This window comes from Sardina pilchardus, chromosome 9, assembly GCF_963854185.1.
Source record: "Sardina pilchardus chromosome 9, fSarPil1.1, whole genome shotgun sequence".
Taxonomy (NCBI): Eukaryota; Metazoa; Chordata; class Actinopteri; order Clupeiformes; family Clupeidae; genus Sardina; species Sardina pilchardus.
This window is the reverse complement of record NC_085002.1, coordinates 23,217,058-23,231,011: the sequence shown is the minus strand read 5'-3', so window position 1 is coordinate 23,231,011 and position 13,954 is coordinate 23,217,058. Positions and strand designations below refer to the sequence as shown.

At 44.3% G+C, this 13,954-nt stretch overlaps 2 protein-coding genes across 2 annotated transcripts; both read left to right on the top strand.

The window, feature by feature from the left end:
• Window positions 1–2,744: 2,744 nt before the first annotated feature.
• Window positions 2,745–6,376, top strand: LOC134092278 (NADPH oxidase organizer 1-like). The gene is made up of 8 exons (XM_062545081.1): window positions 2,745–2,854; window positions 3,053–3,133; window positions 3,229–3,301; window positions 3,441–3,618; window positions 3,830–4,032; window positions 4,392–4,505; window positions 4,742–4,859; window positions 5,199–6,376. The coding sequence occupies exons 1-8, from the start codon at window positions 2,789–2,791 to the stop codon at window positions 5,902–5,904; spliced, it is 1,539 nt and encodes a 512-aa protein (XP_062401065.1). The 5' UTR covers window positions 2,745–2,788; the 3' UTR covers window positions 5,905–6,376.
• A 3,032-nt stretch (window positions 6,377–9,408) lies between these two features.
• On the top strand, window positions 9,409–13,922 carry slc2a10 (solute carrier family 2 member 10). Its single transcript, XM_062546397.1, has 6 exons — window positions 9,409–9,503; window positions 10,148–10,495; window positions 10,826–12,055; window positions 12,235–12,357; window positions 12,714–12,849; window positions 13,230–13,922. The coding sequence occupies exons 2-6, from the start codon at window positions 10,492–10,494 to the stop codon at window positions 13,321–13,323; spliced, it is 1,587 nt and encodes a 528-aa protein (XP_062402381.1). The 5' UTR covers window positions 9,409–9,503; window positions 10,148–10,491; the 3' UTR covers window positions 13,324–13,922.
• Window positions 13,923–13,954: the final 32 nt, after the last annotated feature.

Sequence of the window (13,954 nt, the reverse complement as noted above, 5' to 3'; positions counted from 1 at the left end):
TAGAGTGACAGGTTGAGGAGGAGGAGGTTGACTACAGTCATTGGGGCAGGACGTTGGCTGTATACTGGCTCGGAGAGACATGACCTTATCAACAAAAAATGCAAGCAGCTTTTCACAGTCATTTTGGGAATGTGTTGTCACCATAGCAGGAGGGGCGACAATTTTGTTAATAATTTCAAACAAGACCTTAGGGTTTCTCTTAGAAGAGGAGGTCAAGCTGGAGAAATATGCTGATCTTGATTCAGTAACCAGATTAATATTTACACACTTCTCTGTCAGTGACCAAATAACCTTGTCTATGCTCCAGCGCTTTCCTTAACGTCAGGTTTGTTTGAATATCTCTAGGATGTGAAAAGGTCAATTTAGAGTAGGTCCACTCCTCAGGATGTTTTTTGCTACCTTTTTTCACTATTATTTCCTATTATCTTATAACTTGGGCCATCACAAGTTGATAATGACCACCCCCCAACTCGGCCCCATTTGGTATCAGGGGCCAAAAAACACCCTTTTTGGGAAAAGATTTTGGCGGAATGATGTAATTGTGAATATTAAGGTACTATAGCTACATAAATGATCATATACCCCTACAATTTTGCATGGTGTATCCTGACACAGGGGAAACTACCAAAAAAAGATTTTGGGGATTGCTGCCTTTTTGCTGTCAAATGTCACCCTCAACATACCCCAAAAGACAAAAACAATATCTTCTTTCACAGCGTTCTTAAGAGCGCTCCAAAGAAGATCTTAGCGTTAAGAGCTTCTTAACAACTTTGGGGAACGCGGCCAATAACAATAAGCCCTATTTTGGGGAGTTTTAGTCCATGGCATGCCCCCAGTATCATGCCCAGTATCCCCCCATGCCCCAACACTGAAGACACAGTAATGCCCCTGAACTCACTGTACATAGAGTGTAGGAGGTACTTCGAATCAAGATATGGGACTAGAGTTTGTGTTTTGTGTTTCACATGCTTTGTGAAACATAAGCAAAGTCTTATTGGAATAAAGATTGAAGCTGCATTAACCGTAGACCGCATGTTTTTTCGTATAAACGACTACACTAGGATGTTGTTAGTGCCGTGAGAAGCACTATTCAAATTATAACAGTTCAAGCGAAGTCAAGGGAGGGACACTTAAACCCTTGAAGCAACACTAAAGAGTTTTTCGTACTTTAAAATAATGTCTCCAAAATCATTTCAGCGGTTCATCAACTCGTAACAGAGTGAATGGTACTTCTCCACACACACACACACACACACACACAGATGCACACACACACCCATGCAGACACATCCATCATTTATGTCAGTATGGAGGCCTCAGCTTTTGAAAACTTTTGTTTGAGAAAGGTTGAGGTCAGTTGGTCTGTGTGTGTGCTCGCGTAGTGAAATGTAGGTTAGTAGTGCCTTACATTTCTTAGCAGGTGAATAGAAATGTAGTTACTTATTAAATTCATCAAAGAGAATGAGAAGAACTAAGTTTATCAAGAACACTAATAGAACAACAATAATAGAACACCTGAGGCCAGCTGAAGAAGGGGGTGGAGGGTGAGCATGTGACCTGTCTACCACATGTGCACAGGTGCCCCCCCCCCCACACACACACACACCTGGCCCCGGCCAATGACGTCCTGTCCTGTGCACGAGACCTCGGACAGCACCCCTAGTCTCTCGGGCGACCTTAACAAGGAGCCTCTGAGCTCAGGCTTGGCAAGGCATCAGAGCGCCGCATCACACTAGTGGCCTCTGATCCAGCGTCAGGTCAGGTGCCAAGGTCCTCTCACTGCCTCAGGTCTGACAACACACCTGCAGTCACCCCTGAGTCTGGTCGGTGCGCCAGGCAACCCACACACTCCCACCAATATTCCTGGTAAATTAACAGAGGATTGGGGGCACTGTGGCTCAACAGGCTAATGCGCTCGACTCGTGCCATGAACGGGTCCGAGTGCCCATGGACCCAGGTCCGAGTCCGACCTGCGGTCATTTACCAGTCCCACCTCATCTCTCTCTTCCACTTACGTCCTGTCTCTCTCTCTACTGTCCTATCCAAATAAAGGCAAAAAGCCCCCAAAAATATACTTTAAAAAAAAAAAAATTAACGGAGGATGACGGCTTGCTACCACACAGTGCCGCTGCTGCTGTCAGATCTTAGATTAACTGGAAAGGCCCAACCAAAACTTTTACTTGCATTAGGCTGGTATCTCGGTTTGCACAGTTTCATCTCGACTAATGCCCAATCAGTGGGAAAATACACATGTTGTAGGAATCCCTCTCTGCCTTCTCTCCATCCTTAAGCAGGCTGTCTCCATCATTTATCTGTTTACCCTATAAAGACAATCTAAAACCAAGATTGATAATGAACTCTACCGATGATGTTTTACTGTTCCACAGTAGGCTAATCAACTTGTGATTTCATGAAATTACATGACGCTAATGGATGACATTTATTGCTCAACTACTGTACTTCTTTGAAAATTCCTGTTGCTTAAGTTGGGTGGAGCACGTGATTATTTATGGCACCGCATTTGACTTGCTGAAGCCATATTCGGTGTGGACCATTGGGGGCGTATTACTGTAATGATGCATTCCAAATCCACCAGCCTTGATTTCCTGTCAACGGATAAATGCGCTTTGTCGCCGCCCACTCAAATGTTTTGCACGTGCGATCTATTTTCTTTCTAGACTCCGCCTTTTACGTGAGTGTATTTAAACGGAGCTCAGGGATAGGTAACAGTACTAAACCCATCGCACGTGATAAGTCTCACTGATCAAGTCTCTGCTCTGTCTTCATTATGGATGACCAACGCTTTCCAGCTAATGTGCGCATTATTGGAGTGATGCTCAAAGATAAAGTTAAGGTAAGGCCATCAAGACCAAGAGCATGTCCATCCAGCTCTCTCTCTCTCTTTTCTCTCTCCATCTCTCTCTCTCTCACACACACACACACACACACACACTGCACTTGCATGTTGTTGGTTGTGCATATTCAATATTTCAGCTCCGTTGTGCTCATCATCACGCTGAGATATAACTAATCATCTGTTCACTTTTTGCAGATGTTCATGACCTCTGTGGTCTGGTCTGATAGGAATGAGGTGATCATCTACAGATCATTCCAAGATTTCAAGAAACTCCATGTAAGTTGCAATAAATCTCCAGAAAGAAAAAAAATCTCTTGAAATAATTTTATAAAGCACTCCTCTGAACTTTCATTTTTTTTGTCTTCAAACAGAAACAGCTGAAAAAGAAACATCCATCGGCAACTCCATTATGCAAATCTGACAGAATTCTCCCCAGATTCAGAGGTACAGTATACAAGCCACTGTCAAATATATCAGTACAGCATAAATGAAATAAGTACAGTTGGTGTGAAATGCTCACTTTGTGTGCTAAGTCCTTATTTGCGATGCCACTGAAGTATCATCATGTTTTTCTCAACCACAGGTGTGAAGAGGAACTTCAAGAAAAAAGGACCGAGTAAGAGTGTCCACCGGGTCAAAGCTCTGGAGAAATACTCCACAGAGCTGTTCCAGTGTGACCCCAGTGTCGCACAGAGTTCAGAGATCATCCAGTTCTTTCGGCCAAAAGATCATGATCTGCAGCCAGACTTTGCCAAAAACAGGTAAGTGGGTTTTTTTTCTGTTTGAGATAGGTCAGAAGTATCATAACAACAGTCTCAAAAATCACAAGTACAGACCAAGTAAGGAAAAGGAAAGTAGGACAACTAAAAGACAAGTAAAGATGTGTAAAAACCATCTGAATAAATTGTATTGGTAAATTGTTTGATGTTGGTAATATTATAAATGGCTAAATTACCATCCTTTCTCTTACAGCATCCTCATAGTTCCGTCAGATGACCTGGGAGAAGGGACAGGAAACAAGCAGAGCAAGTGCCTCAGTATGGGCAATGTCACCCAGCCTTTCCTGACTCAGACCTACCGCACCGTTGCCCCTTACGAGACCAAGGACACCAAGAATAGACCCTTCAAAGTGGATGTAGATCAAACCCTGGATGTCCTCATCAAAGACCAGAAAGGTACAGTCTGTCAAACCATTGCAAATGGCAATCCTTCAATTTGGAATCCTGCGTCAGTCCCTTCAATCATAGGCTTAAAGAATTTCCATTTTCGTGATGCTCACATACTTTTTCCTAGATTCTTGTTGGGTCACTTCACTTGTGATGTGTCAACAATGGCATCTTATCAGCCCCGAGTGGGTTTAATTTGTTAAGTGCATAGCTAGGATATGTGAACAACAGGTCTTTCAGCATGTTCATTATCATTTTGTAGCATCTTTGTGTGTGTGTGTGTGTGTGTGTGTGTGTGTGTGTGTGTGTGTGTGTGTGTGTGTGTCTGCAAACATATAGATTACATTTCTGTTTTTCTGGTTTGGCAGGCTGGTGGCTTGTGGAGAATGAGGAGAAATGTCTTGCATGGTTCCCTGCCCCATACCTGGAGCCGTGTGATGAGCAAGAGGACGAGGATGATTTTGAAGCTGCTTCCTTTGAAGGTAAGAAACCATCTCATTTTCATCATGCATAATACCAGACAGCCCAAAATGCTTGAATGTATGATATATAGTATATCTTTTTTATAGTATATACTATATATCAACACAAATCAAATAATTACAATATTACTAAACGTCTATTTCATGAATTATTCAAATGTAATACATTTATATGACTACCAACTAATTATTTGTCTTTTACGTTTTTTCTTTTATTTTATGTCATCTACCAACAGATACATTGTACTGTGCAGCAAGAAACTATGTCTCTAAAAAGAGAGACGAAGTATCAGTAAACATTGGCTCTGTGGTGGAAGTGTTGCGGAAGTCTGATGATGGCTGGTGGCTTATCAGGTATACATTTTCCTCACCTGTGGAATTCCAATAACGTCAGGCTGGGAAGTAGGGAGGCAAATGAAGGCGGATTGGCAGGAAGAGTTTCCACTTGTTAGTAACATAGTGTTGTTTGAACATGTAATATTGAGGAAATTCCAGTGGCCCCTCTCCAGATTCCAGCAACACCTGTGTGTCAAGTGTGTGTTGTCGTCATCATGTAAAACCTGAACTTACTGCCCTCTGGGCGTTTTTTTAAATCTAATGTCGGTGACCTCTCTTACGTCAGGTGACTGAGAATGTGTTGCGTGTTTATCAATTTGATCAACTTTATTGACTCTCTGTTCTTGTTACCTTCAGATACAATGGCAGGGTTGGCTACGTGCCGTCCATGTACCTCCAACCTTACAACAACCCGTACTTCGGCCTCCAGAAGAAGCTCCACAGCTCCACCTTCAACCTGTCCCAGCTGCCGGGCAGCCTACGTGGACGCCTGGCCCCGACGGGTCATTCCCGCTCCATGGAGGACCTTCTTGAACCAAGTCGCGTGCGTGCCCGCAGTACGCTCGACAATGCCGCATCTGCCGCCATCTCCACCGACCGCCAGCAGCTGGATAGCAGCATGAGCATGGCCAGCGACGACACCGACTTCAGCTTCAGCTCCTCGGGGAGCCTGTCGGGGACGGAGGCGGAACAGTCGCCCAGGGTGTTCAGCCATGGGGCAAGCCCCAGAGGTAGCCCCAGAGGTAGCCCCAGCAGTAGTGTTAGCGGTAGCCCCAGAGGTAGCCCCAGAGGTAGCCCCAGCAGTAGCGCTAGCGGTAGCCCCAGAGGTAGCCCCAGCAGTAGCGCTAGCGGTAGCCCCAGCAGTAGCCCCAGCAGTAGCGCTAGCGGTAGCTCCATTGGGAGCCCCAGTGGCAGCCCCACCACCGCCAGGGTCCCCCCCAGAGTGCCGCCCCGGCCCCAGACCCAGGAGATCTTCGCCCGCTGCACCACCTGCACCCGCAAGGCAGCCATGGCCTCCAGGGCCCGGCTCCTCCCACAGCAGCGTGAGATCCAGGCGCGCTAGCGAGCAGAAACTGAACTAACACCGAAAACGTGCCGCGTTTGAAGAGACCTCGGCAAAGAAGATCAACAGAACATTAACGTGACATTGCATAAAACAGACTTTTTCTATAGAAATTATATATCTCAGTTGTAGACATTTGAATAGAATGTCTCCCATCCAGCTAGGTGTGAGGGAGTGTCATTGGCCTACTTAATTGTATGGGCTCCATGGTTACCTCTATGATGTTCATTATTATTATTATGTATTGCTTATGTGCACTGCTTATGTCTGTGTTATATGTAAGGTATAATCAACTCCGCGCCGTGCGTTTATAGGATAATAGTGCACGTTCAAAGTGGTAATAAGGTCCTGACGCAGCAGGCAATAATACATATTTTTGTACTTTCATAACCTCTGACTCGCTTCAGGTCTTATTGCAGGACTCCCCTTCCCCTTTCCCATGGTTATTCAATAAACTTAGCTTTGATTGGAATTCATGTTGTCTGCTTGGTGCTTTCGCACCTGTGCAACCTTAATTTAAATCTCTCTTAAAGAAGTCCCTGGGTACTAAGCCTGGGGTGGTGTAGTCAGGCTACTGTAATTGGCTTATAGCCTCTCTCTCTCTCCATACCCCTAACTGCTCTGGTCACACATGCCTATGAGTGAAATTCACCTCTTGTGTTGTTGCAAGGGAGGCCTCCGTGGTTGGAGAAGATAGTGACGTCAAGTCGGACACTCAAAAGTTCCGCATAAGTCTCCGAGCAAAAAATCCAACCCAACTTTGTGTTCAAGTCATTTTTCTGATATCGGAGGTCAGAATTTACGAAGGTCCGATGTGACATAAAGGCACTATCAATCCATAGGGTTTCATATGACGTTGGTGATGTTGGAGGAGGAGACTGGCTCTCAGTCTCTGTTTTAATTCATCCCAAAGGTGCTCTATTGGGTTGAGGTCAGGACTCAGGCCAGTCAAGTTCATCCACACCAAGCTCTGTCATCCATGTCTTTATGGACCTTGCATTGTGCACTGGTGCACAGTCATGTTGAAACAGAAAGGGGCCACCCCCAAACTATTCCCACAAAGTTGGGAGCATGGAATTATCCAAAATCTCTTGGTTAATGCTGAAGCATTCAGAGTTCCTTTCACTGGAACTAAGGGACCAAGCCCAGCTCGGGGATGGGCCCTTCCTGCTCCATCATGAATTAAAGCGGAGACAGAGAACCAGTCTCCTCGTCCAACATCAGTGTGTGACCTCACAAATGTGCTTCTGAAAGAATGGTCAAAAATCCCCACAAACACACTTGTGGAAAGCTTTACCAGAAGAGTTGAAGCTGTTATACACTAATCCAGCGCAAACTTTATGGGCGCTGCCATCTTGAATATCGCCATTACTGCGTGCCTGCGACTATGACGAGTGACACTTGCCTGTGATTTTCAATGAAAGCATCCTGTCAGAGAATGTCTAACAAGAGATCCCGCTCATAAAAGAAAATGTCAGATGAAAGGGAACATTGGATCAATGATGTCAGACTGTGCCAAAACATACCGATGAAGGTAATTTATTAACAACATAAGGTATTAAGACGTGTATTAATGACAGCTAACCTCTGCAAGAGCCGCCTATGAAACCAAGGGGCTAATTTCTTAGCAGCCAGCCACGCAGTAATGGCGGCGCTGTGTTACTTCCGTGTTTCGCTGGATTAGTGTATAGCTGCAAAGGGTGGACCGATATCAAATTAAACCCTATGGATTAAGAATGGGCTCCGAATTTCGGCTTCCACCGCTGTGTCCTTGAGGCACTTGCAGGCCTCCCTAAAAGACTATCAAACAGCTTCAGGTGATTCAAAACACAGCAGCTTGGGTTCTCACAAAAACAAAAAAAGAACTGACCACATTACTCCAAAGTCTCTGCACTGGCTTCCTGTAAGTCACAGAACTGACTTTAAAGAGACCCTTTGCAACATTTTCATAGTCATAAAATGTTCGATAAAACTGGTCAGTCAAGCAAAACAATGATTTCTAAGTGATTTTATTACTATGAAAATGTTGCATAGGGTCTCTTTAAAGCACTACTGCTTGTTTGTAAATCAGTATGGAGCAGGACCAAAATACCTACCTACAGTATCAGACATGCTTTGGCAGTATACTTCTCTTCCTCGCAGGTTTCAAGAGAAAAGCCTGTTAGTAAAATCTGCTAGAACTAAACATGGTGAAGCAGCTTTTAGTTGATCTGCGGCTCAGATCTAGAACCAACTCTTGGATGACATTAAAAAGGCCCCAACTGGCCTGTTTAAATTTAGACCAAACTGTTCTCAGATGCTCTTCACCTTGTGGCTTTTAAGTTTTCATGTTAATTATTCTTTATTCTATATTAAATTATTTTACCTTGTGTATTTTATGCTTTCTTTTCATGTTTTATTATCTTATTACTCTTTGACTGTTTGCCCATAATGCTTATATCTGCTATTACTGTTTGGATTTGTTTATGTAAAGCACATTGAGTGACCTCTGAGTATGAAATGAAATGAAATGAAATAAACAAACTTGACATGACTACAGTGCCTCTGCATGTACCCTCCTTGCCTGAGTGCACCTCTCAGAAAAATCGAAAGCAGATATGTAGATGCAGAGAAGGTCCAGCTCTAGCCTGATTACCATCGACTTTCAAAGGCTCTGCGAGACTTTAGTCTGACCAACAGCCTGTGCTAACATGGTTTCTTGCAAGCGCTGGTTGACCCGCCTCCTTTAAGTGCCTCAATTTGCTACTGGTAGATGTCAGAAAGCGGTTTGCCGAGTTTAAACCAATAACAACACTCTTTCCTCTGCCTTGAACACGCCTCTACCCAGAGCCGTTGGAGCTGCTCAAAGTTGATTGGTTCTCGACCAAAGGGGGCAGTTCCGCAGATTTCGGGAACTCAGAAATCCTTCTCAATGAGCAGTTGACCAGACCAGCAGCAAAAGCCTGAAGGCGTTGCGTCACTGGGAGGGCGTGCCAGGCTAGTCCAGCTCTACAATTCTTAACATAATTCAGTCTTTTCATATGTTTTCAGCAAGTTTGTAAACTAATGCATTGATGTATTTCCAAACAAATATTTGCATTTAAACCTTAAGTCAAAAGTCAAGTCCTAAGATTAAATAACGTGCGCACACAAGATTATTGCCACAAGATAAGAACTTACACAAAATATAAAAGATAGGCTAAAATACATACTGTAGTGTAAACTAAACTAACTATAACTAAAGAGGTTTCTGCGCAGATCACAAAGGTCTGTATGCATCCGTTAAGTCAACTAATTAAGGACAGATGTTGCATTTTGGACGTTGGTTAACTTTCAGACCTAGAGGAGTATTCTTACCAGGCATACAGTAGCTGGCTGTGTAACCAAAACAGTGAGAAGAGGGCTGTGCCCCGAAACAAGCACTCGATATTTCATTGGATGGAGCAAGGGGAGCAAGAGAGTGCAAGTATCCTTCTGTCCTGTCAAGTTGGTGAGAAACTTGATGCAATTTGAGAGGACTCTGCCACGTAGGTCCCACTTCCTGGTGTCCAGATGCAGTCGGCACAACAATGACCGCTACATCGCAGGGGAAACATGCTTGTTTACAAAGACTAAACTAGGTAAGGCACTACGCTGTTCCGATTGTTGCTTCTTATATTTCCACGTTTTTCGAAGACCTGGAAAACGGTGATTCTAAAGTTTGCCATATGCTATCCTATTCAGAGAGCGGGATGACTGACTTCCAAGCCAGAATTCATGGAAAAAGTTTGGATTCTTATTTATCTCGGTGATATTTGTGTAGCCTACTCGCTCCCTTTGTGAAGATGAATCCAACGCGCACCTCGTAGCTTATTTGGTGCCAAATTAAGCGCATAACATACTAACACTGGGATACTGTGTAATGTAAATTGATTAGAAGTAGAGTGCTTCTCAGACTGCATCCACTTGGAAAAACGGCGTTGCATGGTTTCATTGTTAGGCTAGAAAAAAATATGTGTTGGCTGTAGCAAACAAGGAATGCAAAAGCCAGATAGACTAGTTGTAATTGGTTGTAAATATATGATTGGTAAGGCAAAGCTGTGGGATGAAATTTGCTCAAATAAAAAACAAATAGGTTCTCTCACAGCCTAGTCTAGGCTATTACGCGCGTTGCCGCTGAAGTGTTCTCAAGTGGACTTCACTTGTCTAATGAAATCATGGGCATCAACAAGCTCGTGTCGTCATGGATACAGACCTAGATGCAATTGCTTTCTTTTCCCTGCAGCATGACCTCAGATGCAGGACGCAGAAGACATGGAAGTTGACATCAAAGAAGAGCAGCAGAGAGATGACCGGCTGAAATGTTTCCATTTAGACACCTCATGCTTTAGTTTAGCCAATTACAAGATGTCGATGTGTAACCCAATTTCCTGTGGAACAGTCCATAAAAGACAGAAACGTTTTACCCTGCCAATTAAGGTATCATTGACAACTGGACACTGTGAAATGGAATTATTGACTCAAATGTTGATCTAAGTTGTCATATTGCCAGCACCTGATTGACTGTGGGATCTCCGATGAAGATAGGATCTGATCCAAATGAACAGCTGAGTAACCACGTTTTCAAAAATGGGTGAGACATCTGTGTGTGTGTGTGTGTGTGTGTGTGTGTGTGTGTGTGTGTGTGTGTTATAAGCTGCTCCACATTACTATCAGCAAACCCTCAAGTGTAGTCTGTGGTCGGTGGCAAGGCAATAGACCCGTTTCAGAGCAGCCATTTGACATGAGATAGTAGTGCGAGTATAGGTGTTACTAATTAGGTTAAAGAAGTCTGTTCAAATTATTCATTAATAACTCCTGGGTCTGCCATATATTTCCTGAGAAAAATGCTCATGTGGAAAAGGTCCATATCTGGCTTTAGGTGCTGCAGAACCCCTGCCCATAATGTTTTCTTCCCACTCAGGTTGCCATACTCCGATGCTAGCGGCATCTGTGTCCACATTGGGAGGACTGGTGTTTGGCTATGAGCTGGGCATAATCTCTGGAGCGCTCCTCCAGCTCAAAACGCAGTTCCATCTGGGCTGTGTGCAACAAGAGACCGTCGTCAGTGCCCTGTTGATGGGAGCATTCTGCGCCTCGTTGATTGGTGGCTGGCTGATCGACCGGCGAGGGCGACGGAACTCTATTCTGCTGAGCTGTGTTTTGGTGATAGCCGGGACCAGCTTGATGTCCACCGGCGGATTCTTTGCCATCCTGGTAACAGGCCGGGCGATAACCGGCTTTGCCATTTGTATCTCCTCCATGTCCTGCTGCATCTTCGTGTCTGAGTTGGTGGCCCCGAAGCGCCGGGGTCTGATGGTGACTCTCTATGAGGTGGGGATCACTGTTGGGATCCTGACTGCATTTTCCTTCAACTACATCCTGACAGATGTTCCTGAGGGCTGGAGGTACATGTTTGGTTTCGCCATGGTGCCCACGATGCTCCAGCTGATAGCGATCTGGTTCCTGCGCTCCAAGGGGGCCTCAGCAGGCCGCCTGTCACGGGAAAGCCAGAGAGGGCTGGTGGAGGAAGCAGATACCGAGGTTCCAGTGGAGGACCACCAGGAAGAGAGACAGGCGTACAGCACGTGGAGTTTGTTCCAGAGCAAGGACAACATGCGGACACGCACATGCATCGGGCTGGGGCTGGTCTTGTTCCAGCAGTTTACGGGGCAGCCCAACGTGCTTCTCTACGCCTCCACCGTCTTCCGCACGCTGGGCTTCCAGAGCACGGACTCGGCAGTGCTGGCCTCGCTGGGGCTCGGCATCGTCAAAGTCCTCACCACCCTGGCGTCCACGATTTGTGCTGACCGCGTGGGTCGCCGGCCACTGCTGATTGGTGGGAGTGTGATGATGGCAGTGGGCCTGTTGGTCATCGGGGTTTTGAGTGGCAGTTCAGTGCTGGATGCCAGAAGGCCCTGCAGTTCACCTGCCAATGGCACGCTCAATACTTATGGCAATGCTAGCCTGATCAGATCCCTACACGCATCCGGGACTCCTCCGCTATCAGCAGACCCCAGGCCCCTCAGCCAACTCCATGCTAGCCCAGTTTCTACAGAAGCTCCAGGGGAAACTGACCAAGAAGCAGTGAACTGGGTCATTTTAATCAGCATGATGGCTGTAGTGAGTGCCTTCTCCGTTGGCTTCGGACCAAGTAAGTCCATTGGGTATATATTAATAGAATTTTAATATGCATGTTGATTCTTTGGAATATTCCAAATGTGTTTATGATGCAAATAGGATATTTGTACATGTTGTATCAATTAGTGATATGGGTAATGGTTAAGAAAAGGCTGTAGGTGTCTATAAAATAAAGACTTGTTTTGTGTTTAGTGACTTGGCTTGTACTGAGTGAGATATTTCCAGCTGGAGTGCGAGGAAGGGCATTTGCTTTCATCAATTGCTTCAACTGGGCTGCCCATCTCATAGTGACCTTCTCTTTCCTCAATGTCATTGGTGAGTTTGTTTTGGGAGCCTGTGCTTCATCTTTATCTCTAAAAGTACAGACTCATTTAGAGAAATAATCCCTCAAGGTAAATACAGAAATTAATGAGAATTAAAGGAAAACAAAAACTCACAACTGACAAATGTCCTACAAGTTATTTACATTTTTACACCACACAAGAAAAGTTCTGTAGTAAGAATGTCTAAGGTCTTGGCGGCTGGTCACTCTGGGCCTTCAGCTTACACGTCAAACTGAAATGCACCTGTGAGACTACAGTAAGATAACATTGTGCCTGGAACAGAACTCAGGCCAGTGAAGTGGTTTTAATAGATTCTGATTTGACGTTTCTACTTCTATCTTTTTCCAGATGTGATAGGTATGTCTGGGATATTCCTAATTTATGGAGCAATTGCAGTGGCATCCACTGTTTTCATCTATTTCATGCTTCCAGAGACAAAAGGAAAGTCACTTCAACAGATTGACCGGGAGCTCTCAGAGAAAAGGTAACACATTTTGTTACGCGCTTTGGGTGGCACTTGTGCACGTTAAAATGCGCCATAAATAAACATTACTTACTTACTTAACTTGCATTTTGATTATTTTCATATCTATTTAGACTGAACAATGTGTATATTCTAAATCAACGTACCAGTTCTTGTTTGTAGCACCATAGTTAATGCAACTTGCATGAGCTGCTGTTGATGTAATGCATTTTGATTTCTTTGTCCTTGAATTATTTTCACAAATCATCCATCTGACCTATTGTGTAGAATAATTATATATATATATATATATATATATATATATAAAAAAGTCTGTCTTGATGTGATGCCACAGTGCAAGACGGCCCCCCAATTATTGCGTTGCTCTTTTTTTCCCTCAGATTCCATGACCGATCTGACTGTTTCCGGAGGATAGCCAGGGTATCCTCGCCAGGGTATCAGAGGGTGTGTAGCGTCTCAAACGGCAGTGTGTAGCAGTCCACAGACCACAGCAAACCGTAGTGGCCCACAGAGACCTCTGAAGCGTCTGTGAAGCAAGGTTGCCATAGTGATGTTAGGATGCAGCCACTGTTGAAAGCCACTTTGCATAATGTGAATCATGAATCGTACCAAATGAGGAAACACTCTTTCTCACATGGGCTAGCTTGATATTGAAAACATGAACCAATCTCATTGGTTTGCCTTAAAATAGGACCCTGAAACTGATTGCATTCCAAAACAGGAATGTGCATTTCCTCATGCTGTTTCTCAATGAAGATGAGAATCGTCCTGTAATGGCCTTTGTGTGTAGGCTTTATGGAGATGGAACATGAATGTTGAGGCAGACACTCCACTGAATATCTGGCTGTTACAATATATTCTGTGTAGAGACTCCTGCTGGTGCTACTTGAATCATTTGAACCCAAATGGAGCTTGTGTCTATTACTGTATACATATTTATTATTATTATTATATACACATTCAGCAATTATGTATTTACTAACATTTAGTGATGATGTAAGAGATATTTGACTGTCCTTAATAACTGCTGTGAAAACAACCTATGACTGAAATAAATACAACCAAGTCAAATGTTTTAATAAACAAAACACTTGTTTATTTACAC

Coding starts and splice junctions, on each gene's coding strand:
- LOC134092278 (XM_062545081.1), top strand. CDS start 2,789: ATGGATGACCAACGCTTTCCAGCTAATGTGCGCATTATTGGAGTGATG. Junction 3,134..3,228: donor AAGATTTCAAGAAACTCCAT/GTAAGTTGCAAT, acceptor GTCTTCAAACAG/AAACAGCTGAAAAAGAAACA. Junction 4,506..4,741: donor TGAAGCTGCTTCCTTTGAAG/GTAAGAAACCAT, acceptor ATCTACCAACAG/ATACATTGTACTGTGCAGCA.
- slc2a10 (XM_062546397.1), top strand. Junction 12,056..12,234: donor CTCCGTTGGCTTCGGACCAA/GTAAGTCCATTG, acceptor TTTTGTGTTTAG/TGACTTGGCTTGTACTGAGT. Junction 12,850..13,229: donor CGGGAGCTCTCAGAGAAAAG/GTAACACATTTT, acceptor TTTTTCCCTCAG/ATTCCATGACCGATCTGACT.